The 25,048-nt window shown below is 48.8% G+C and overlaps 6 protein-coding genes across 6 annotated transcripts; 2 read left to right on the top strand and 4 right to left on the bottom strand.

Annotated features, from left to right (window-relative positions):
• Positions 1 to 179: 179 nt before the first annotated feature.
• HOO65_030832 (aromatic amino acid aminotransferase) lies at positions 180 to 2,118 on the bottom strand (the record flags this gene model as incomplete). The annotated part of the gene is made up of 2 exons (XM_071002031.1): positions 180 to 1,882; positions 1,953 to 2,118. The coding sequence occupies 2 exons, from the start codon at positions 2,116 to 2,118 to the stop codon at positions 180 to 182; spliced, it is 1,869 nt and encodes a 622-aa protein (XP_070860511.1).
• A 1,154-nt stretch (positions 2,119 to 3,272) lies between these two features.
• Positions 3,273 to 6,128, top strand: HOO65_030833 (putative glucan 4-alpha-glucosidase-like protein; the record flags this gene model as incomplete). Its single annotated transcript, XM_071000496.1, has 1 exon — positions 3,273 to 6,128. One exon carries the CDS (start codon positions 3,273 to 3,275, stop codon positions 6,126 to 6,128), a length of 2,856 nt encoding a protein of 951 aa, XP_070860512.1.
• A 2,232-nt stretch (positions 6,129 to 8,360) lies between these two features.
• Positions 8,361 to 13,558, bottom strand: HOO65_030834 (putative peroxisomal-coenzyme A synthetase; the record flags this gene model as incomplete). The annotated part of the gene is made up of 2 exons (XM_071001762.1): positions 8,361 to 12,513; positions 12,624 to 13,558. The coding sequence occupies 2 exons, from the start codon at positions 13,556 to 13,558 to the stop codon at positions 8,361 to 8,363; spliced, it is 5,088 nt and encodes a 1,695-aa protein (XP_070860513.1).
• Positions 13,559 to 20,444: 6,886 nt separating this feature from the next.
• On the top strand, positions 20,445 to 21,794 carry HOO65_030835 (uncharacterized protein; the record flags this gene model as incomplete). The annotated part of the gene is made up of 1 exon (XM_071000497.1): positions 20,445 to 21,794. The coding sequence occupies one exon, from the start codon at positions 20,445 to 20,447 to the stop codon at positions 21,792 to 21,794; it is 1,350 nt and encodes a 449-aa protein (XP_070860514.1).
• Positions 21,795 to 22,722: 928 nt separating this feature from the next.
• Positions 22,723 to 23,079, bottom strand: HOO65_030836 (H/ACA ribonucleoprotein complex subunit 3; the record flags this gene model as incomplete). The annotated part of the gene is made up of 2 exons (XM_071002437.1): positions 22,723 to 22,757; positions 22,905 to 23,079. 2 exons carry the CDS (start codon positions 23,077 to 23,079, stop codon positions 22,723 to 22,725), a joined length of 210 nt encoding a protein of 69 aa, XP_070860515.1.
• A 755-nt stretch (positions 23,080 to 23,834) lies between these two features.
• Positions 23,835 to 24,680, bottom strand: HOO65_030837 (Formyltetrahydrofolate deformylase; the record flags this gene model as incomplete). Its single annotated transcript, XM_071000498.1, has 1 exon — positions 23,835 to 24,680. One exon carries the CDS (start codon positions 24,678 to 24,680, stop codon positions 23,835 to 23,837), a length of 846 nt encoding a protein of 281 aa, XP_070860516.1.
• Between the last annotated feature and the right edge of the window lie 368 nt (positions 24,681 to 25,048).

Raw genomic sequence — 25,048 nt, forward strand, 5'->3', positions numbered from 1 at the left:
CCAGAGCATTGATGAAAACATAAAATGGGGCTTTCTGGATTCACTCATATTTACAGTACCTGTCTTCATAAGTGACGACTCAATATAAAAAAGTGAAATCATAACTATGACGTATTTAAGTGAGCAAACAAATATTCTCTTCCAACCGTCCTTAGGACTATGTACACCTTAAATCACATTTAGCAATTCATGGGAGATGCCAAGCTAGCGGCTCCATTCAGGTCAGAAGTGTCTGAGTCTGGACTGGAAAATTTCTTGACAAGTCTTTTGACTTCGGCGGGGTCCTTGATTCGCCAAAAGCGCTGCACGCCATCAACAAACCGCTTAGTGATGGATTCAATCTTGTCTTCGTCCTCGGCGGCGAAGCAAAGACGGAAAAAGCGCCAGCCGCTTTCTTCTCTGATTTGATCGTTAGCGCTGAACATAAGACCCGGAGAAGCCAATACGAGGAATGGCTTGTCCATTAGGAATACTAGCAGCGCAGTAGATAGCATAGGCCCGGTTATCAGACTATTCTCGGTGCCACGAGAACGCCATAGTGGGTGGTTTTCGAAGTGGATTCGCAGCCAAAGGAACATGCCGCCCTGGGGCCAGTTGAACGACAGCAAGCGTGTCTTGGTGATGACGCCCCAATCAGATACAACGGGGTCAATGGGAGTCGATTGCTTAAGTTGGTAAGTGCCTTGGTCTATGATGCGGCTCATAAGGCTCATACGACGCTCATACGCACCGTTAAGACCGGCTAACCAGCGCACCCAGCCATCCATGTTCCACCCTGAGAAAAGCGCCTGCTCATAGCGCGTGAGTCGTTGATAGGCAGTCATGACGGCTGGAGGCTGAGAGCCAAGCAGCAATGTGGCTACCATGCTCTGCACAAAGCCAGATGGTTGTTGAGTGGTGGCTTCGGTGATGCACATGAAGCGCTCAATGAAGGCAGGTTGTGCAGTGATCCAGCCTAGGCGGCAACCAGGGGCAATGGTCTTGCTGAAAGTGTCCAAGCGGATAACACGGCCCTCAGTGTCGAATTGCAAGAATGAAGGGACAAGAGAGTCGATGAATCTATAGCCGGATCGGTGTGTTGGCGTCCAGCCAGCTGTCAGCAGCTCTGTAGAGGGCACGGGCTGATCGCGTGACTTGGCTTGGCTGGCGCTGGAGCTGGGAAATTGGAGGTACCAATAGGGATCGTCTTCGACAATGATAATGTCATACTTGCACGCGACTGTATATATTTCCTTGCGTCGCTGAACCGACAGAACACCGCTTGTGGGGTTGTGGCCTGTTGTCACGGTATACAAGATATGCGGACGTTTGCCTTTAGTCTCGTCCCAGCTCGCGAGGACATCATCCAAGCTGCCAGGGCCGTGTGCGACAAGGCCCTGGTCGTCTAGCTCCACCGAGGCGATGTTCACTCCGAGCGGTTTGGCTTGGGCTAGCACGTTGGAGTACATGTACTTTTCAACAAGGATGCCTTCGCGTTTGCCAACGGGGTCATTTTGGGACCATGAGTTCACCAAGAGCTGCAGTGCCTTGTTAAAGCCGTCGGTTGAGCCACAGGTAAGAATAATCTCAGGACCGCCCTTGTATGCAAAGTTTGGGTGTAGCACATCACGGGTGAACTGGCGTAAGAACGAGCGTAGTGCTGGGTACCCGTCAGAAGTGCCGTATTGTAAAGCAGATGCTAGGTCGATTTTCGTAGTTATGTCAGAACAGACAGAGGTTTTGGGCACGGTGATATGGGAGGTCGATACCCCGGACCACAATGAGAGATTGGCAGGATCAGGGCCACAATTGGGATCAACACTGGCCGACGGAGTCCATCGAGTGGGTGGAGCAATGTTGGCCTCTAAAGTATCGAAGGGAAATAAGCTAACATGCGGCAGGCCTTGAGGTTTAGTTAGTATAATTTTATTGTCTAGCGGAGACAGGTCAGCCCCCTGTTGGGGATTATATACCAGCTGCTATGTTGCCAATACCAGGAATTTGGAAAAACTTGTAGTAAGCCTTAATCTGCGATGGCTGACGATTTGTTGTAACCTCAGAAAAGAGATGCGACAGATCTCGAGGAGGCACAAGGTCAGCCCCTGCGTCGCGATCAGCAGTAGTGTGGAGGGCGTCCATAGTTTTTTTGTAAAGGTGCTTGAATTTAGTTCTAGTAGTGAATTGCATAGAACAGTTGCCATTTATGCTTGTTTGAAGATAGGAAAAAGCGGAAGTTGTGGGAGGTTCCTAAAACGCAATGACAAAGCAAGATAATTTCTTGATTGATAATCAAGCACAGGGGAAACTTAGCAAGTTAGGTACGGACGGTTGGTATTTATTTAAGTTAGCATGATAAAATAGCCTATGAGCATAACGACCGCTGGAGACTACTTAAAGCCTAAAGCACGTTGTCTGCCTATCTACTATAGATTTATGGTACCGATACAGTCAGGCACTAGCAACTGACAACTAGGTTATTTGCTGGCACCAATGAAGCCACAGCCGGCGATAGAGATAAGCTGGTGATGGCTCTAAAGAAAATGCTTAGTAATAGCCTTGAGCCATGCTCTGTGTAGCGCGCTTCGTCTCTCTAGGGATAAACACGAACTAATGGAAACAAAGTCGGTAAAGCCCACAAGCGCCAAGCAGGGAAGGTGTCCTCTCAATGGCGAATTTCAGATCGTATTTCTTGACTGAAACGGCTTCCCGGGCTGTAGCTTAGTCCGGGCGGCTCTTAGTATAGCACGCTACAGTGGTAGTGCGACCCCCAATTCCGCTGGCTCAGTGTATATTTAGCCGAGGATTACCCTCTCCCAGGCAAACGCTTGGATCAGTGCTTAATGCGCATTAACATCGCCAATGATCTCATGCACCCAATAATATATATATTGTGCAGTGAAGTGAACAGTCTCCTGGCCGGCCGCAATGTATGTGTCCTTTGGTCTTTGACTTGTGATTGTCCAACGTTATTTCTCGTAACCATCTACTTGTGCATCTCTGCTTGGGCCGGACTTTGGCCTGTAATTTCAAACAACAGTTTCTTGATCCCTGTTTGCTGCTTGTTCTTCAAGCCCCCCCTGCCAGTGTTCCATAGGGGGCAACATCCTCTGGGGCTTGATACGGGAAGGCCTTGTAGTACCCCTCTGCGTACAGCATACATATGTAGATACATATATACGCAGTCTCGTCACTAGTCTCGTTCTTCCCAACTTTCCACAACTTCCACATTCAAGTCGCCCTGTGTTTTTCTATAGACCAAGAGCCTGCCTTCTGGCAATGCTGTGCTCTTCCCAATGGATAATCCTTGGGGCAGTCCGTGGGCGAATCCAGCCTCGAGAACCCCGTCACCATCGCGAGCTTCTGTCTTTTTTGCAACCAATATCACCAGCGGAAATAATGTTTCACAGCCGTCCTCACTATTCCCCAAGACGCAAATCCTTGACCTGAACGAAACTTCCCTCTGGTCGGCCGATGACGATGATGGTTTTGGTGACTGGGCCAACCCAAGTTCACAGAATAATTCCCTTGATACAAGTTTTACAACCCTCCAGGGAGAAAATGACTGTAACGGTCGTCAGCCTCATGAAATACGCCCGGATAAGCAGACATCTGTAATCAGCGCCGCACCGCTGCTACAGCAGGAAAATGGGATGTCCGTCAGCACTAACACCAGCAATAACACTGCTACTGTTGAAATTACCGTCGACCCCTGGGCTACTGCCGAAGATGCATCTTCGTTTGATGACTGTGACGATAACCCGCCTCGATTAAGTGAAGACAAATCATCGCTGGCATCAATAAGAGACGAAGCTATCGAGTCCCCCATTACTCCTATTGACCCATCCTCATTGCATATTCAGACTGTGTTTGAGCCCACTCCCGAGTCCCCCCACCAGGTTAATCTCGAGTCAGACAAACAAATCATTTCCCAACCCCCTCTAGATGGCAGTGTTAATGCCGAGGCTGAGCTGGCAACCAGTCCAGGTCGGCTCCTGTCTCCTTTGGAATCTCCCTCAGCACAGAGAACGCCGAAGCTCCCGCAAGATCCGAGTGGTGACGAGCAATTACAGCCGCGGAAAACCCGCCAATCCTCGACCGCATCGCCCGCGTCCGCTTCGCGCGTACAATCTCTAGTCGATTTATATGATGGCATAACCCGAAAGGTATCACAGGCTCAACTATCGCCTGTCTCGCATAACGGCCACAGTCCGGTTGAAAATGTGCCATCCAGAGCCGGCAAGCCGAGCACTGAAGATACTATCGACCTCCAGCAGGCTAAAGATGAGGCTGGACAAGAGCGAGGCAAAGAAGCCACGGCACAAGAGCAAGCAAGTGTACTGCCAAGCGGTGCGGCTGAGGCTCTACCAACGACGAATTCCGCCTCGGATATCGACTCTCAAAGTGAGCCAGACAAAGATGTGCCTGTTTCAATAGATCGTGCACAAGAGCCCTTGGATGCAACTGTAGTCTTAGAAGCCGAATCCCAGAAACAAAGCAGTATATCATCCGAGTGCTCTTCTCAAGGGCCTGCTGTTTCAAATACACCGCACGAACCAGAGTCTTTCGACGCTCAACCTGCCGGTCCGTGTTCTCGGAATCCTATACCATGGCTGAAGGTGCATAAAGATATAGATATGGACCTTGTGGATAAACTGTATGCCGGTCTTGGTGATCCTGCAGCAACTACTCGGGAGGTCCTCCCTCAAACCATATATGACTCCTTCGTCACAACCTCTGAACGCCGTACCTGGCTGCGTGTGTCTCGCCATGGGTCCACTAGACGTCACAACCTTGCTGATGACGCAAATTACAGACCGGTTAGATGGACTGAATCAATCGTGCAAAAAGACACGGTCAATATTGTTCGTCGGTGGATGGAAGAGGGAAGCACCGTTGGCCGTGTTATGAGTAGTATTGGCGGTGCCCAGGTATTTGCTCCCAAGGCCTCCACCAAGATGTTTAGCTGGAATGACACTTCTGCTAGCGACCCCGTGGATATGAGTGCACTGAACGAGAGACTGGAGCTGAAGAAATCCGAGAAGGAACGCCGTCTGCCCCGGCCAATTTCCGTGCCCGGATTCCGGGGGTTCCATGTTTCGGCATCCTCCGTTAGTTCTGTTGCTTCCATTGGGTCTCCAACCACCCCCATCAAGGAAAAGGGTGATGCTATTGTCTTTTCTATTACGCCCCCTCCTACTCGACGGGCTCTACCTCAAGAAAGCTCATCTTCTCCAGCTGCAACAAGGGAGGATGTGAAAATGACACCAAAAAGACTCTCAAATGTGGTCTCTCAGACTGAGCCTCCGTCTCCAAATGTCGGCACTACAACAAGAGCATCGACCGAGATCGAGCCAGAGACTCCAACCGAACACAACGCTGAAGCTGCCGGCGGCGACAACGATGACGATGATGAATGGGGGGAAATGGTTGACTCTTCGACCTCTTTTGCGGCCGGTCAGGACGATGAGAGCTCTGAAATTATTTCCACTAGCTTTCATGTACCCTTACCTATAACCATACCCACTACTCTAGCCACCATGCCCACCCCCTCGCATTCTGTGTACGCATCCGGGGCTTCCTCGCCAGTTTCGTCTATTGCCACGCTGTCCCCCATCTTTACCTGCCCTATTTCCCCCCGGAGTCGTCAACAATCAATGTCAGGCTCCATCCCCCCCTACGGTACAATCCGCCCGTACACGCCGTCACCATTGTCGGCTACTTCAATGATGGACCTTTCCGATCTATCAGACGATGTCGGAAAGCCAAGGAAATCCGGTTATCACCTTGGCGACTCCCCCTTATTTCCTAGCCACACTCTTCCGATTGGGCCTGCTTTATCTGTTGTTTCCCCAGTGTCGCCCTCGCCTTCCTTGCCTACAGTTTCGTCATCGCTGAGGCATAGCCTTGCTATGGGTTCTCCTGTGGTGACACCGCCTGGACGGGACGATACGCCTAAACCTGTGTCTCCATCAGGGCCCACGCTACTAGCCCCAGCCTTGGATGCGGAACACGCGCCGGGGTTGCTGTCTCAGTCTACAGAAAAGCCTACAGGAGCTCCGCCGGACGACCATTCCTTGAGCACAGAGGAAAAGGCTGACATCGAGAAGCTTTTGGGTGAGCTCCCAAACTTAGCATACATGCTCCAGTGACAGTAGCATGTATGGTACTTACGGCTATATGATTGTTTTTTTTGGGTACTGGTATAGTCCGCAAATCACATTTGAGGCGTTTTGTTTGAGCATCTCTTTTTGTTAGCCTTATTACGGCTTTGTTAGCTTGTTATCTGTTTTATTTTTTTTTAGCAAGCAATTTCACCCGCGAAAATATAAATCTAATATAAATGCGCGCTGTTTCACTGCGTATAAGCCCCAAGCTGCAAGCAGCCCCGTGTATCTTCGGGAAATCAGCCAAGTATTACAGCATCCCGCCTATGTTACTAATATAGCAACGAGCTACTTGCAGTACTATCTACAGTCTATCATGTAATGAAGATCAACTAAATACATAACCCTAAATCACGCAGATCGACGTAGATAACTTAGCATCTCTGGATTTATTCCGTATATTGATTGTTTTAGTGTATGCAATTCTTGCAGTACTAAATGTCGACACTAACAGCTAAGCAATTACACCCTCACAACATCACATCACTAGCCACTCTAGTGCTATTTTGCCTGCAGCTCTGAACCTATTCTTCATGTACGTATCCTCAAGTGCCTCCATGAGGGCATGTACCTCTTCCAAAGTGAAAGGCCGTTTTACAGTCAAAGAGTTGGCAAGAAGAATCTCTTTACAGAGTTGTATATCTTCAGACGGAGAGGCTTGTCCAAACATCCGCTCATAGGGAGAGTTAATCCTAGCTGGAAATGGCCTCGGTTTATCCATAGCATGTCATTTTCGGGCATTCACACTAGGAAACTCTTGAAACCCCAGGGCTGTACAGAGCAAAGTGCTGTTATCATTTGTGTTCAGATGTTGCAAGACAAAGTTATCCATGCCCTTGTTGGGTTTCCTTTTCCGTCAGCTTACAGACCTTAAACTTGATACAAAACTTGACTGCCGCCGAGACCGAACCTTGGTTTATCCTAAGATGTGTCTTGGCCTTTTCCTCTGCATCACTCGCACTTCCCTCGCCATTTAGCCAGCTACGGTCTAACATAAACCGTTTAGTAGGTGAGGGCTCAGTGATAAAACTTAGTAGGCGTTTGAAATTCGCTACACTCATCAAAGACACCGATAATTAAGATGCTACCCTTTGTAGTCAAGCCATTCAGCATAGAATTTTCCATCTCGCAGAGGCTATATAAAGCACCTTCGTGGAGGGGGTGCTGTAGCACATAGGCATGGCGTTGTTGAACTAGTCTTCATCCGTTGCTTGGCAAAAGAAATAAGATGGTGACACTGATAGATATGACTCTATCTAATGGTGCCACAAGGTAGCATCACCTTATCCTTACTAGGGTCTTCCTTGATTTGATTTGAATATGTTTAACATCTACTGGAATCACTAAGATCAAACAACGTAGTTGGGTCTTCCTCGTCCCAAAGAATCCGGTATTCTATTTGGTTTTGGACTAACAGAAGTCTGCAAGTCCAAGGATTCATCCGTAGGAGCTTTTCACCAACCGCCTTTCTTTTCTACGATATCAATTAATCTTGTCTGCGTGGGGATTGGTTACACAGGTCTGAAAGGCATGGCCTGTCTCTGGTGTCTCCGTGTCCCTTTGCCTGCTGTTCTGTTGGGTCCTACGCCGATGTATTGGTGTTTGCAGATTTTGCTGTAGAACACATGCCGCGCCGTTGAGTTTTTGAAACTGTCGTGTTCTCTCAGGTTTGTACTCCTTGATATGGTGTTGCAAAACATCCGGCTTTCTTGATGCTTCTCGGATGGTCTATGCAGTTGTTAGTCCAAAACATGCCCTAGAAATAGTGGCGCTTTGGTTGCGGTGATGAATGTAGATGCTTTCCATACCTTGCTGAAGGGAAGTCTAAGACTATCGTTGAATAAACCGATGCTGATAGAAAAGAATAATGAAGAAAGAGGCCAAAACTATCAAAGTGATGGATGGTGATACACAGCAAGATTTTCTTATCAAGATACCGAATTATCCAATCAAATATGGCTAATATAAATTTATTGCATTCTAGCGCAACTGCCCAGATTCTTTTCTGGTTAAATGAATATTCGTCACGAAGAATCCAAGTTCTTGTGAGTCAACGAAAATAGAGCTGCAAATGCAGCCCAGTCTAAAAAAAAGGGAAAAGAAAAAGTATATCCAAAAAAAAGAAACAAAAGACAAGGAACCAAAGTCCAATCAATGCAATCAATGCAGGTCTAAACTCGCCGGCTGTCCATCATCTAAAACGCCCAGGCTTTTCATCTAACAACTCGTAACATGCTCAGGAACCCGGAGCCGTGAAAATCTTTCGCCTGTCCAGCCTTGCATCGTCGTTCCCTCCTCGATAATCTCTCCGCCCATTATCAGCGTGTGCTCCAAGAGACAGGTATCCTCCTCCATCTTGGCACCACTGAGCAGTCTGCTCCCGGCTCTTAGGACCGAGCGATCGCCGACAGACAGTCTATTGAGGTTGAACTTGCCACGCGAGTTGATATGGCCGACTAGACTAGCATCGTCAACCGCCACTCTGTCGCCCAGCGTTAGAAGATCAGGCTCGGTGAAGTACAGAGTAGGCGTGCCACCAGCGAACAGAGCACAGTCCTTGCCGATTTTCGCGCCAAGCGCCTTGAAAAAGAGCACCAGCCAGTATGTGCCCGTTAGCATACCTAGAATACCGTGGCCGCGGATGCACTGGCGGCGGAGACGCTCAATAGCTAGATAGATCTGCCAGCGCTGGCAGTACGAGCTCTTGTCCCAGTCATAGTTTCCAGGCTGGCGACGACCCATCAAAATCCACTTAGAGGAAACAACGGCGATGAAGACAAGCAGGATTTCAACAATTAGAAAGCCAACAGTGAAAGCTGCCATAAAGCCCAACAAGAAGGGAATGTGGAAGTGGCCGTCACGGTCACGCCAAGTGCCGGCCTCCGCTTCTCTGTAAATTCGGTCAACAATTTGGATAGTGGCGACGGTCGGTGCGTTCCAAAACGCCTTGGTGAACACGGCAAAAAATATGTTGTATGCAGCACAGACGAACTGGCCTAGTACGTGGTACGGGGCCTCGCCACAGTAAAAGGCGCGGCCAAAAGGAGTGGCGGGCTGGCTTCCAGCAGCTTTGGGGCTCCTCTTAAGGAAGCGAGAAATACGGCCGCCTTTCTGGCCAACACCCTTTTCAGCATCGCTTAGGTCCCGGACAAATTCAGTAGCAGTCGACTCGGAGCTGGCGTTTCTAGAGGTCCCAGTGTCGGAATCCATCTTCTTAGGATCAGACATGGCTAGCGCAGTACAGTCACCCTTCTTGGAGCCAGCATAGGTCATGCCGTCAGCATAGTAACCATTACGGCGAGTCATAGCACCAGAGCCCAGGAGGGTGTTGCAACCAACCTCGACGCCAGGCAGAAGAACGACCCGGTCAGCAATCATAGCACCATTTCCAATCTTGATGTAATCGGAACCAATGGCATCAGACGTAATTAGATGACTGCGAGATCCGAAGACGACATCATCGCCAATATCAATCAAATGGTAGTCGGTAATCTTGGGGCCAGTTCCAGGCCAATAAACACGACGGCCAACCTTAGCACCCATCAGACGCATACACCGCGAAGTCATTTCATAATGCGACCCGAACAGATTAGTCACTTGCAGCATTTTCTTGATGGGCATAATCTGCCGGATCAGGTCCATACGCCAGCGATCGATGGCAGAGCGGTTGGCGGCAGTGCTAGGCGCCAGCCGGCCAAAGATTCCATCGAGAATTACACGGATCAAGGCTGCATATAAAAGCACAAAAATGGGTGACACAGTGACTTGCAATGCCAGAGCTAGAAAATGGTAGCCAACCCGGTGGGGGGCGGCAAACCAGTGGATGACGGCATAGATGTGGCCCCAGCCAGGCTGCATTTCCACGGGAGACATAACCAAGCCAACTAGACCGGCAAGCCAAGGCAACAGGTAGACAACCCAGGCCAGGAAAACAAGGGGCGTTGTAAGGAAGAGGCTCAGAGCCCAGTGGGCACTAGGAGTGCCACTAGCTAGTAGGTGTCTGTTGCCCTCGTCAGCATCATCCATTTCCCACGACGAAGAGTTGGGGCCAATGCAAGTGTTGTCGGGGATGACAGCACCAGGGGCAATAAACGACGCAGTTCCCACAGTGCAGTTGCTACCAATTTTTATTCTGCCAAGGTACATGGACGTATTGCGCTCGACGGCAAAGGGGCGCAACCGTGAGCGCTCCAGGGTAACGTTGTCGCCAATTTCCACTAGGTCAAACTCCTGCAGACCCATGTCCCGGAACTTGACATTCTTGCCAATCTTGGCGCCCATAATGCGGTAATAGAAGTTACGCGTAGCATCAGTGGTGCTGAAGAAACCAAGGCCGCAAATATCAAGCGTCTTTTGCACAATCCACCAGCGAGTATGGTAGCCACCCCACATGGGATAGAGTCCTTCGCGGTAGCGGCCGATGACCACCCACTTCACTATGATGCCGGCAAAGGGAAGAACCGCTCGCATAGCCAGCTTAGAGATGGCAATACACAGAACTAGGTTGAACAAACGGCCAGGGGTGCTATAGTTGGAGGCCCACGTTTCAGTGCTGGCCATCATCGACATGAACATGCACCACTGCATAGCACGGCGAACAGGATAAATGAAGCACAGGGGCACCAGCTGCAAAACCAACAGAAATGGGTTGGTTGACGAATGCGTGCGGCCAACATCAGGAAGAGGGGCGTTAGACATGGAATCAGTGCCCTTGTTGTTCTTCAGTGCATCGTCAACGAAAGCAGCAAGGTCGATAGGGGACGCACCCTCATACAGTTTGGTAGAGGGGATGGCCACATGAAACTGATTGCGCAGTTTAGCAGCTAGCTGCCCTACAAGCAATGAGTCTACGCCCTGCTGGTAAAAAGGCTCTTCGGCCTTGATTTGGTCGGGACTGCAGTCCAAAACCTCGGCCATAGTGGCGATGATCTGGCCACGGGTAGTAGCCCCAAACTCAGCAGCCTTTTCCTCCTGCAGCATCTGCAACATCTTGGACAAGCCCATTTCATCAACCATTCCTGAAGCGCGTGAGCGGGGCAGAGGAGTCTCAAGTGTATGGGTAGTGTGGGGCACCATGTAGTTGTGAACTTTGTCGACAAGAGACAAGCTCATAGTCGAAGAAAAACGGCTAATGGACGGCCGTCTTGGGTCTTCAAAGTATGTCGACGAAGGAGAGATAGATCCCGGATTAGGGGACGACATGCTAGTTGAGAAGCAAGGAGTCATGGGGGTAGAGGGAGCAATGACAGTCTCAACAGCACCCTTGTCCTGGTTGAAGCGGGCAAACACCTCGATTTCGATGCCGGCGGGCACGAGCTCTTTGATGGCCTTCTCGACGACTGACAAATCAGCCTGACACTGGCGGCTGGTGATCTTTACAGAAAGCGGAGTGTTGTCAGGGGGGCAGTCGGCCTCCCAGTGCCGGCTCATGTACGGGGTAGAGTCTGTCACAGTAGGAAGACCTAAACGCTGAGCTACCTTGATGCGCATGATCTTGTTATTGCTTTTGGGCAGAGAATCCATGTACACAACCAAGAACGGCCATTTGGCGCTGTGCAGAGAGCTAGCAACAGCGTTCTGTAGAATCTTGAGATCGACACGCTGCTTGTCGGGCGGTGTCACGAGAACGACACCGACAACTTCCTGTAGGACTTCGTGGTCAACAGAAAACGCAAGACAGCCTTTGACACGCTGGAAGATAGGCGACTCAGGGTTCAGCGAAGCTGAGGCAATGGCATCCTCGATCTCGAAAGGAGAGATGATTTCACCGCCACGGTTGATGACTTCTTTACTACGGCCAGTGACATACAGGTAACCGTCGGCGTCCATGTGACCCATATCACCAGTGTCGAACCAGCCAGCAGTGTTAAACACTGATACATCCAAGGAGCCATCATCCTTGAGATAGCCACCAAACACGGGGCTTCCACGAACATTGATGTAACCTGTCTCCATAGGACCTAGCTGGTTACCACTAGCGTCTAGGATGGCCATGTCAGGGCCAGTGCTAATGCCTGAGGTGCCCTCACGCTCTAGTTGGTAGGTCAGAGGCGGGGTGGAAATAGGCATGCACTCGGTCATACCATAGCTGGGCAAAATGGTGCATTTGAATTTGCTCTTGAGCTCGCCAGCGAGGGTCGGCAACAAGCCTCCAGCTGCATTGCAGATAAGGCGGAATCGGCTCTTGGCCAGGACTTCCTCGCTGGGCATGGCCTTGACAATCAAGTCGTGCATGGTGGGCGAGGCATAATACCACGTGGGCTGTATGCGGTCAACGACAGTCCAGAAAAGATCGGCGTCAAAAGCCGGGCAGCACACGGTCGAGCCGCCAGCTAGAATGGGGGCAAAAATATTGCGCAGAAGACCACCCCTATAGTATGTATACACACGAATTATTAGTTGCTTTGTCACATTCCATAGTTACACAATAAAAGTGGGGATATGTCTTGGGGGGCAACATAGCTCAACCAATCAACTTACACATGGAACAAAGGCATCATATTCAAGCAGATATCCTGCTCAGTAAGGCCCCAGCTGTCGATAACCAGGACAGCGCCATGGAGAAGCATGTGCATCGTCAGCGGTACTCTTTTTTTAGTTCCCGAGGTACCGCTCGTGAACAACAACAGAGCCAGGTCCTGGCCACGACTCGGCTTTCTTCGGCCGCCGTCCTGAGCAATCTCAACGCCCTCAGCAGTGCTGACAGAGAAGCAACCGCCATTTACGGCATAGTCAACATCAATGTGGAAGATTGACACGCCAGTCTCTGGCGCCCACGACGCCATCTCGAGCTTTTCAGCCACATCGGGTGTCGTGAGAATGTACTTGGCCTGGGCCTGCTTAACATCAGCCACAAATTGTTCTACGCCAACGGCAATGTTGATGGGAGCACAGGCATAGTTTCCGGCCACGGCCAGACAAGAGGCAGCCAAGAGAGGCCCGTTGGGGAGGCACACGGCAACAGTGTGGTGCTCCTTGTCTTCAAGGGGCAAGCTAAGAGTGAAGTCTGCTACAAACTTGCGCAGCGCAGCATACATGATACTATTTGAGCCATCAGGGAGACGAAGGGCAGGGGCATCAATGCTGGGTATCAAGTCAGATATGCTAGAGTAGCTGTCATGCAGGTTCACAATAAGGTTGTCTTGCTGCAGGGCAGTAAAGCGGTCTGATCTAGAAGCTAACCGGTGTTTTTCAAAGTCGGGGAGCCGAGAGTAGAGTTTGCCATAGGCACGGAGGAGAGAGAGGGTGTCAGGGAGGGCAGAAGGGGCAGTAGCTGCAGCGAAATGCTCAAAGTTTGCAAATACTTGGGCTGCAGGGCGCACGGTATCTGCCAGAAGGGCATTGAGAACGGCCTGGGCCGTATCTGAAGGAACCTTCCGGAGATCCGCACCGGAGGGAACTTGACGGAGGGACATTGCAATAGCAAGGGGTGTGGCCCTATCTATGGGAGTTAAAAAGAAGGGGAAGAAAAAGAATTAGAAAAGGTAAAATAATATTAAGACAAGGTCGAGAGGACGAGCTCAGATTGCAAGGCTCATGTCAACTCGAGGTGTTGTGAGAAACAAAGAGAAGAAGAGAAAAAAGCCGTAAACGAGACGAGAAGAGTCACTGACGGGACGGAGAATGAAGAAGAAAATAATGAAAGTAAATAAAACTTGGAATAAATGAAGTAACACAATCAAGAAGAGAAACAAAAAGACTTTTGGGGTTGAAACAGATAGCTCAAGGAAAAGAAGAAAATAGAGATAGGAAGATAGAAGAGGGGAGAGCGGAGCTGGAGTCGAGTTGAAGCCGGGCGGATGATGAAGAGACCTATGTCGCGTCGTCTGGTCTGCTTTGCCTATGCTTGCTGATGCACTCTTAGACTGTGGCTAGAGGAGGTGATTCAGGGTGGCCAGGAGATCCTCGGACGGCAAAGACCAGGGCGGGAAGCGTGAAAGCTTTATACAAGATCGTTTTTTACATGCTGCGCCAGCTTCAGCTTTTGTTTTCTGGGAGCTATGGCATATAGAGCATGGAGCATGGAGCATGGGATCTTTACTTCCGGCCGTGGAACCATGGGGGTGTGGCCTTGAGAGGCAAGCAGTATGGCATATCTGGTGTAGGTGTAGGCGTAGGTGTAGGCGTAGGTGTAGGCGTAGGTGTAGGTGTAGGTGTGGCAAGGGCGTGTGGGAAGAAAGAAGCTAAGTAGTGTTTAGATAAAGCCAAGAGCCGCTCTCATACGCCTCTCTCTCCTCTTACCCTTCGCCCTTGCGGCACCAAATTAACCAAGATCGGGCAGAGGCAATCTGTCTTGGGCTTCTGTGCTTCCCTTGTAAGCCCCAACTTGGGAAACAGAGTTCCAAGACTAGTAGGGCTCTTCACGTTCCCGTCTTGGGATCATAACTCATTAGCCTTGCCTTGCCTACCAGCCTAGGCTTCCTGTCTAACCTTGGAACGAGCAAGTTTAATTATCCTCTCCGTCCATCCCCGGCTAGAAAGGAAGAAGGCTATTTACAGAACAGAGGAGTGAGATAACAAGAGCTAAATGTAGATAAACAAGCAATCAGACCCTCGAATATACCAGTCGTAATGTACGGAGATAGAAACAAAAGAAGGCTGAAGCAGAGACTGACAAGAAGTGGTAGAGCAGAGGGTGCGTGCAGAAGCAGGTCCCCCCGTCCTCCACCTCTTCCTCTTCTCTCCCCCCTTAGACTTGATACAACTAAGCTGCAAAGCCCAGTAACGAAGCGCGTGGGTTCCTTTTTTAGTCCATCAAAAAAGTAGCAAGAGAGATTTGCAAGTCAGATTCTTTACATGGTGCTAAAAGCACACAAGACAGTGATGTGATAAGTGCTAGAGGCCAAACAAAGAATTTCAAAGCCCGTACAGGACGTAGTGATCAGCAGAGCCTACATATCTGACGTTGCAAATTTCGGCCATGGGGAGTGAGACTATGGGGTGTAAGTAGATGGTCAATATGCCGATTTCTCCCTTAGACTGATCTTAATTGAAGGGAGGATCTTCTACTCTATCTCTCGCCTTCTTGCTTGCAGTCTCAGGGCTGCTATGAGCAGGCCCGTCAGCAAGACTAATTCACCGTGACGTGTTCAGGCCCCCTCTTCCAGTTGCCTTGGGACCTGCATGCAATTGAGCCACCTATCCGTTGCAGAGGGTCAAGGGGGGTTTATGTAATACGGGGTGTCTATGTCCCGGGATCCTGTTAATGTGGAGAGCATTAGATCCTGTGCTCTGTGTAAGAAAGGCCATCCTGGGCTATTCATTGGACTGGCTTAGACCTGAGTAGTATTCCCAATGCTACAACCAAAGGCTTAACAAGGAACGGCCTAATGGCTATGCAGTTGATTTGAGCCGACTATTTGTCATAGGAACATATAGTCCGTCGCAGAGTATTTTAAGGCACAAGCATACAAACATAACATGCCAAAGGATATCTACGGACTTACCACGGCAGGGGAACCTCAAAGGGGCTGCGTGCTCAACCTTCCCATATGCTTTCTCCCCTATGTCCTATTATATCCGGGTCTCCTGATCTCAATGCTACTACAACTGAAAGCACCAGCAACAATCAGATGGAAGCTGCGTGTCTTTTACCTATGCTTTAGGGTTTTGACTAGCTAAATAAACTCGCCATTGCGGCCGAGTCGGAGACGCTAGAAAGGATAGCAAGACTCACTCCTTGCTCACTCTAGCGTGTTCTTGTCTTGTCACTCTTGTCTAGACTTGCCTCGCTCCAGGCACTGCTGTAGTTCTGCGTCTCTTTTCTTTTCTTTTCTTTCCATATTTTCCCCTTTATGTTCTACTCTTCTCTTTCCGCCTTGTTGTCTCCTTGTGCTCTCTTTCTCCTTAGTCGCCTTTTTATGAATAGTGATGATAGCATTATGAAACCAGCATTTGCCAGTATAAATAGCCGATAAAGCGGAAAGCGGATTTAAAGTTGCAGCGACCGACCGCAAGAGGATTTTCACTAGACAGCTGGAACCCACGAAACAAGAGCATCATCACTTGTGTCTGTCTGTTTCTGTCCACTCAATCAGATCTACTCTCCTTCTCTAGTCTTGCAGAGGCATGTTGTAAACGGCCCGACTCGTCTTGACTTTGCTGGTCTTTCAGTCTTGTCTGCCCTCAATTGCCATCTGTGGCAACATTGCAACTTCCTACAATCTCGCATGCTGGCAAGACAACATAACATTGATCTACAGGCCAATTCTCCCAAAGCAAAGCCAACACCCCTCCCCCCTCCCCCAATCTCCACCTTTTGCTCTGTATCTTTACATACATTGCTTGCTAGCTTCCAGCGTCTTCCAGCTTCTATGAAACGCCCCTGTACGTGACGTTCTTGACGATGTCTTCGGCTGGTAACGGCAGTGCAACACATTTTTTCTCCAGAACATCCTTTCTTCTTGTCTTCTTTTAGGATCATAACTAGGGATGAGAGTGGGGGGGAACGGGGTAGATAAGAGTGGAGGGCCATTGTTGTAGACAGCTCAAGACTCCATAAGCTTGGGCATTACTATCCAAGTGTATATATACATAGGGCTCAAGGGATGGATTACTTGCAAACATGAAACACAGGGAGTCGATATGTGAACAGCGCTAGCCTAAAGCTTAAGGACCAACCCAACAAAAGCAAAGTGCTAACCTAACTACTTGGCCGTACTGCAACCAAGCTCCATGATCTACAAAGACATCACAGAGGCAAACCCTTAGCTAGTAGTGTCTTTATCTAACAGCCTTTTGTTCATAAAGAGGCATTGCCACTGTTATCTACAATCAACAAACATCTCTGACACTGTTCCAACACTACGTGTTCCTATTCTTTCCGCTACTTCCTCGGCCAGCCCAGATCCTCTCTCTTGGAAGCCACCCACACACTCTTCAAATACCGAAACCAGGAAGCTTCTTAGCCCTTAAGTGCTTGGCCAACCCCGCTAGCCTTTGCCATGACGGCGGCTAGGAATTCCCTAGAATCCCTCTGCTAGCCCTAGCTTAGTGAGCCTGTTATTTAGCACGCCCTAGGCTCACAGGAATGCAGTTTCCGATCCCTAAGTTTTTCTCTTCCCTAACAGGCTCGCACTGCGACAATCATCAGGTAATGATGAGTTCATGACGAGGCTCGTCAGATGAAAGCAATCTGGTTGTCTGTTCATATTTTTTTTTCCTTTCTACTGAGCACAGAGGGCATCAAAGTCTCTTCCCGCCTCAGTGTTGACAGTCGTCCAGGTAGCTTACGATGGTTGGACTAATCTTAGTCAGGAGAAACAGCAGCGTCATACCCAGAGCTGCGGTTTCAAAGAAGGGATAGGAATCTGGTCAAAACCGGTATCATCTTGCGACAGGCGATAGCGAGAGAAGTTGGGCTTCTTCTTTCTGGTTTTCTTTTTCTCTCTCTCTACCTCATGCCGCCGTTCACTAATTTTCTCTCGCTTGCCAGAGAGAAAAGAGAGAGAATAGAAGAGTGAGAAGATTATAGAAGAGAAAGAAGCCAAAGAAGCAAAAGAAGAGTCGATAGCTCTAGAGTTTATGTATACTATTAATGACTCGCCTAGGATTCGTTCGTCTGTCCGTTATTTCCTATTTCCTTAAGTCCGCATCGTCTGCTTACTTACATAGAACTCCGCCTCAGGTTCACATGCAATGCCCCTTGCGCTTTGACACCTCGTTGTTAGTATTATTAATCAAAAAAAACGAAAGATAAATTGCTTACTAATAGACAGGCGCCGCCAGGGGCCCAATAGGCGCACGGGTACCCGTGGTTTTAAAAGTCACACGGGACCTGTGGGACTTGCGTAATATTTCACTTTAGGCACAGCTCACACATCACAATAATCAAGTACAGTACTGTGATCAATTAGACATCCAAGTTGTATTATTAAACAGTAATAGATTCTATTGCGAGTTGGCGATAATGCATAAGTTTATCTACTGCTGTTCTTCGATATCCTTATCGAGAGACCGTTTTGATATTATTGAGAACAGGCAGTGGGTACCTCCTCGAGTAGTAATCTTCCATGGCCAGTTCTTCAAAGCATCAGGAGGCTTACATGCTCTATCACAGGTGTATGTAACTGTCAATCGGCCGGATTTTCTTCCTAGTAGATCTCCTCATGACAAAGGCATGACAATGATCTAGTGTATAAGCAGGTGGGAGATAATCGTCAGGGAACAAAGCTACGACTTCAATCCAGGCTTGTTCCATTATTGCGTTACCTACTTCTCCATGGTGAAAGAGCGTTATTGCTGCGATTTTACGCGTCGTGTTGGTGCCGAAAGTGGAAGTTTGCGCAAGTCCCACGGGTCCCGTGTGATTTTAAAACCACGGGTACCCGTGCGCCTATTGGGCCCCGCGCCGCCAGGCGCCGCCTACATGCGCGCCCCCAATTCTTTTATGCGCCCCCTCCCTAGTTGTTTTTTGCTTACCTAAGCAATTTTTTGGCTTACCTAAGTATGATTTTGGGCAGTTACTACGTGGGCATCAGGTTTTTTCTACATGGGCATCGGGCTTATGTGGGCATCAAATTTACGCACTCTGATTGGCTAGAAATGTGTCTGTTAGTGCATTCTATGCTCTGGAATTCTGCCAATGTACCTCTCTCCCCTGGCTAATTCTATGGCTGATATTTACACAAAGAAATGTAAAAAGGACAGGATACTCTTTGTGTTGAAGACTTCACTGATATATGATTTCTTTATCCTATGTTATTACTCTTAAGTACTATGATGTAGCTGCACCTACTCAGGAAAACAACCTCATGACAGCTAGTAGAGTAAGGCAGAGAATGGCTGTATAGAGGCTGAGGTCACCTGGGAGCTAGGGGATAATCCTCTCAGAATAGGAAGAAGGGGTGTAGCTGACATCTAGAGAAGGATAGATAAGTATACTGAAGAATAACAAGCTTTGTATCTAATGGACAGAGAGGGAGATTGCATTGTATTTAGAGAATGAGAATCAAGTGGTTATATTTGAGTATAAAGGCAGCTCAAATAAATAGTATAGAGACAAAGGTTGTGAAATGGCCCTTCCAGAAGAAGAAATTCACAGCAACTGTAGTGTTGCTACTTGTAAAGAATCCTTGAGATTTGGCCCACTGTTAGTGCACATGCTTCACTGCCTTTATGGGGCATGTACCTGTAAGCTAGAGCCAATCAGAGTGCGTAAATTTGATGCCCACATAAGCCCGATGCCCATGTAGAAAAAACCTGATGCCCACGTAGTAACTGCCCAAAATCATACTTAGGTAAGCCAAAAAATTGCTTAGGTAAGCAAAAAACAACTAGGGAGGGGGCGCATAAAAGAATTGGGGGCGCGCATGTAGGCGGCGCCGCGCCGCCAGGAGACTCAAAAAATAGCATGCATGAGTAGAAGATGAGACTCGACAATAGCAGAGTCGGCGTTCAATATTTAACAGACTCGAGGTACTTGGCCAGAAGCAAGTAAATGAATATGTCAAGTGGGTCGTCGAGTCTCTTCCTGACTCGCATTCAAGACAAAATCTCGAGTTTGAGAAACCTCCCCGAAAATTTGGTACTCAACAGAAGACAGTAATTACCCTAACCCCCTTGTTTTATCAGTGCTCAGTCCGTATTTGCAGTTTTCAGCTGGCCTTCGGTCTTTTGTAATAGTAGCCACTTTTGGCGGTTGCCTAGATGAATACGCTTCTCCCGCGATCAACTGATGCCAGAGTTAACATAACTCATATTTCACCTTGATACATCATCACGTCGTCTCATGTTACGCATATTATAAATGCGATAACACGCGTATTATCGTATATCGATCGCATAGCATGTCACACCTTGGGTTCTTGGAAAGCACGGCTTGTCGGAATTATACCTACCCCACAACTTTTATTTTTCCTATCATTATCTTATCGCCTCTTATCTTATCGCCAAACGAAAATTCAGTGCCACCAAATTTGGATTGCTAGTTTAACCCTTCTGGAAACCAAGGCAAAAAAAAAAGGAAAAGTTGAATTACTTGATATCAAAAAAAAAAGAAAGGTGAGGGGCAATTATTTTCGCCGTAGAACCGATCAAGAGCCAAACGAAAATTCTCGAATCATAGACCTTTTTTGCCTTTTTTGCCTCTGCGGTGTAGTGGGCATCACTTGAAAAACCAATAGCGTCATTTCCACCGCCATCATCAACTAGGCCCTGTTCTGGATCTCTTGAATATCACCGCTTTATCAAAGCCAGCCTCGACGACGACTGATCTCACAAGTCTCGCCAACGCTGTAGCCCCCACCCATCATAACTTAGACCTTCCGACTCCTAGACCACCCGATCCCGATCTTCCTCAATATGGCTACTCATATAGCCACTCCGACCTCAGCTGCCACTCCAACCCCAGCTGCCACCACTCCAAAGACTATTCACTCGTTGATCATCGATACCGGTCCCCTGATCAAAAATGACCCACCCATCAGCTCGCTTATGGCCCGGGCCACCCAGCTATTCATCATCCCCAGCGTTTTAGATGAGGTCCGCGATGCACACACCCGCACTCGCCTACAGAACCTGTTGCCCTTCCTGACGCTTCGAAACCCGAAGCCTGCAAGTGTGGAGTTCATCAAGGGCTTTGCCCGCAAGACGGGTGATCTGGAGGTACTGAGCAGACCAGACTTGCATCTGCTGGCGCTTGCCTACGAGATAGACTGCGAAAGGCATGGGAACAGTGACAGATTGAGACAAGATCCCAGCCAGACGAGCACCAACGCACAGAATAACGCACCGGGGGCGGAGACCAAGGCTGAGACGCCCGTGGTTGAGGAGGGGGAGGGGGACAAGGAGGAGATTGGGGAAGCTAGGGCTTCTTCTGAACCTGAAATCCCCGTTGCTGATGATAAGGCGGAGGTCTCAGAGGAGAAGGAGCAAGACCAGGCCACTGAAGAGGCAGTCTCTACAGCGCTTGAAAACCTGTCTCTGGAGCATTCAAATACCACAAAGGTCTTAGCTGAGACCGCTGCAGACTCCGCAACTAAGGAGGAAGAAGAGGAGAGCGAAGCCAGCGACAACGAGGGTGGCTGGATCACACCATCTAACCTCAAGAAGCGTATTGATGAAGAAAAGGGTTCTCTCCCTAGTGATGATGTTACCTTTATGGAGGCAGCTCTCCTGACCACTGATTTCGCTATGCAGAACGTAGCACTTCGCATCGGCCTTCACATCATGTCTAGTTCTATGCACCGCATCACTACCGTCAAGACCTTTATCCTGCGATGCCATGGCTGCTTCGCCACCACCAAGGACATGGCCAAGCAGTTCTGCCCGCGCTGTGGCCAGCCGACATTGATCCGAACCAGCTGCACTACCGACGCTAACGGCAACTTCAAGCTGTTCCTCAAGCGCAATTTCCAGTGGAACAACCGCGGCAACGTCTACAGTATCCCCAAACCTATTCATGGTAGTTCCAATGGCAAGATGCCTAAGAACGTTTCGGTTGGCGGGCAAAAGGGCTGGGGCCGAAATCTAATCCTGGCTGAAGACCAAAAGGAATTTGTCAAGGCGAGTAACGACCGCCGGAGATTGAGACAGCGTGACCTCATGGATGACGATTATCTCCCTGGAATTCTCACTGGTGAGCGCAAGGGCTCATCGGACCGCATCCGTGTTGGGGCTGGTCGCAACATCAACTCTAAAAAGCGCCGGTAGGCCAAGGTAAAAAGGTTCGCAGAGTCGTTGATAAAACAGGCGCCACATTATTGGTTTGGGTTATTATTTTATTATACTGGTTTTTGATTTGGATGAAGGTGGGCAAAGGATTTGGTTCACTTTAAGACGGCCGTCCCTGGACTGGAGGGAGGAAATAGCCATGTTTCTGATTTGGTATAGGTTACTTGTCGCTATCGGAGTCCTTGACGCTCTCCTTTGTCATCATGTTCATGTTGGTGTTTTGGGATATACAAAAGCTTTGGTATTCTTATTACTTTGGTTTAGATATGAAATGAATGCAAATGATTCTCCACACTGAGCCAAATTCCATGCATCAAGAATGAAAGGTCTCTGTTTTGGTTACGACGCTGGGAGTTGGTTGAGAAAAGGTATTCTGTATTGCTCAAGGCCTTGGCAGACCAAATAAACTGAAAAGACAAATCAAGAAAAAGAACTCCAACTCCAGGGAATGTATGTGTGGAAGGAAGAAAACAAACGAAAGTGGCCGCCATCATGAGAAAAGACAGCCAGCAAGGTGTGCAGACAGACACGGTAGAGAATGCCTCTGCGATCCTACTGCTCCCGATGCCTATGACATGGAAAACACAGACACAGATGGGAGAGCGAGTGACTGTTTGACACCACTAAACGGTAAAACCCAGTAGAAACAGGGCTTGTCTTGACAAAGGTGCCTAGGATGAAAGTAGAAGACATAACTAGAGCCAAGGACAAAGCCTAGACAGACCGCCCTTGAACCCCCTCGCGTGCAAAGACCATCTCTTTCCAAGTCTAGGCCAAGACAGACCAGACCGCACAGGATTTGAGAGAAATAAGAAAAAGCAAGCAGAGAAACCTGCCTAATCAAACGCCGGATATCAAGGTGACGTGAGAGGACCTAGTGTGAGGATGTCCATGTGTAGCGAACCGTTTATTTGGCAAGGACACTGGTCTTGCTCTTGTCATCTACAAGGGGAAATGTAAAGTATTGTTAGTACTTCTATAAGCCTGAAAATGTTATGGGAAATTTCCGAGTGTCGCTTTCTACAAGTTAAGCTTGCCACGCAGTGAAACAGCCTTCCCCTAGAGCTCCAAGGAACAATCGAAACTCACCACTTTGAGTCAGGAGCAGGCCGAAGCGGCGCTTCAGCGTCACACGCTGACGAGACCACTTGTCATCGGGCGAGAAGCGCGCAGGATGCGCCGACTTGCTGATGTTTCCATCAACAATCTTCTTGAGTGTGTAGAGGCGCTTGCCCTCGGCGTCCAGAGTGTACATGAGATGCATGGTGGCGAGTTTGTAGCGGTTGTGTGAGAGTTTGTTGTTTGAGGAAGACGTCCACGTGTTCGAGCAAAAGGGCTGAGAGCGGATGTGGAAGAAAAAGGTCAAAATATGAGAGAACAATCGCAATCTAATGAACGGACGTCAATAAAGAAAATCTCGTCTTCCCTAATGTCAATAAATGGAGAGGAAGATTTTGGTGGAGATGCAAAATAATGAAGCCGCAAATGAAAAAAAAAAGGCTTATGGCAGAATTCGTTTTTTTTTCTCTAAAGGCGGTGAGACTAGGTAAAACCCCCTGCTGATATACACCGCTGATAACAGAGGCTCACCGAGATATGATAAGAAAAATACACAACGATAAGGCAAAACATCAATAAAAAAGAAAATAGCGCTTAACAGCAAGCAGCAAGAACAAAGCCTCTAATGTATTATTCTTAAAGCCATGTAATCCTGGGTTTGCCAATGCGTAGAGCTTTGTCTACTCCAAGGTCTACATAACTTTCACCCAGAGTGGTCCACAGTTTCTGGTACAAAGCATTCACAAGTAGTACAATAGTGGCTAGGAAATATTGTCCTTTCTTTTTTGCTATCCTATGGTTGACTCCCATGTATTGCATGTCCTATTCCATACATAAAAGCTGTAGAAGCACAGCGTCTCTTCCGTGCTTGTGTCGTGATATTCTCTAACCATAGTTCCAGGCTAGTAATTATCCCTTTTCTACGAAGCCCCCGTACAGAAAAGATGAAACATAGTAAGCTTAGAAGACAACGGTCTTGGTTCCGTTAAGGAACACGCGGCGTTCTGCGTACCACCGCACAGCGGCGGCTAGAACTTGGCTCTCGACGTTAGAGCCCTCATCAACCAGTTCCTTGGGGCTCATGGCATGGTCAACACGGGCAACACGCTGCTCAATGATCGGGCCCTCATCCAGATCGGCAGTGACAAAGTGAGCGGTAGCGCCAATAATCTTGACGCCACGCTCGTAGGCCTGGTGGTAGGGCTTGGCACCCTTGAAAGAGGGTAGGAAGGAGTGGTGGATGTTGATGATGCGGCCGCTCATGGCCTCACATAGAGTAGGCGACAGAACCTGCATGTATCTAGCCAAGACAATCAACTCTATGTCGTGCTTCTTAGCCAGCTCAAGAATCTGCTGCTCTTGCTGCTGCTTGGTATCCTTGGTAACAGGGAGATGGTGGAACTCGATGCCGTGGTGGGCGGCTAGGTTGGAGAACTCGGGGTGGTTCGAGACAATGACGGGGATCTCGATGTGCAGCTGGCCCGACTTGGCGCGGAACAGCAGGTCGTTGAGGCAGTGGCCGATCTTAGACACCATGATCAGGGTGCGCAGCTTCTGAGACACGGGACGCAGCTGGTAGTCCATGTTGTACTCCGCAGCTAGGGAGTCAAACTGCGGCTTCAGCTCTTCAGTCGAAGCAGTGGGGCCGAACTGCACGCGCATAAAGAAGCGCTGCGACACAGGATCGGAGAATTGTTGCAAGTGGAAGATGTTGAGTGCGTTTGCGGCAAAGATGCCCGTCACGGCATGCACAATGCCTGGCTTGTCGGGGCACGACAGGGTGAGGATGTGGTTGTTGTCGGTCATTTTGGTTAGATGTGGGGTTGTTGAAAGCACAATAACCGTGTTGAATGAAGGGTTAGAAGGGATAAAGATGCAAAAAGAATCTCAAGAAAAAAAGAAGTAGCGTGAGAAAAGAATAGACGAAGAAACAAATTGGACTTGTGTCGGGTAGTGGAGAGGAAACAATGGCTTCTGAAAAGAAGTGGAAGTGGGATATTTATCCGTCGTAGAAAAGCCCACCCGACCCGGGTCCTGAGTCAACCAAACGTAGGCCTATATTAAATGACCCTCAAATCCAAGCCCTTCCACTAGACCCAGTCTGGGCAAGCCTACTACACTATCAAACGCTGAGACTATACCTGAAGAGCAAAGCTTCTAGAAGCAAAAATCGA

The sequence above is a fragment of the Ceratocystis lukuohia genome, assembly GCF_044167205.1.
Source record: "Ceratocystis lukuohia strain C4212 chromosome Unknown Supercontig3_pilon, whole genome shotgun sequence".
NCBI classification, from domain to species: Eukaryota; Fungi; Ascomycota; class Sordariomycetes; order Microascales; family Ceratocystidaceae; genus Ceratocystis; species Ceratocystis lukuohia.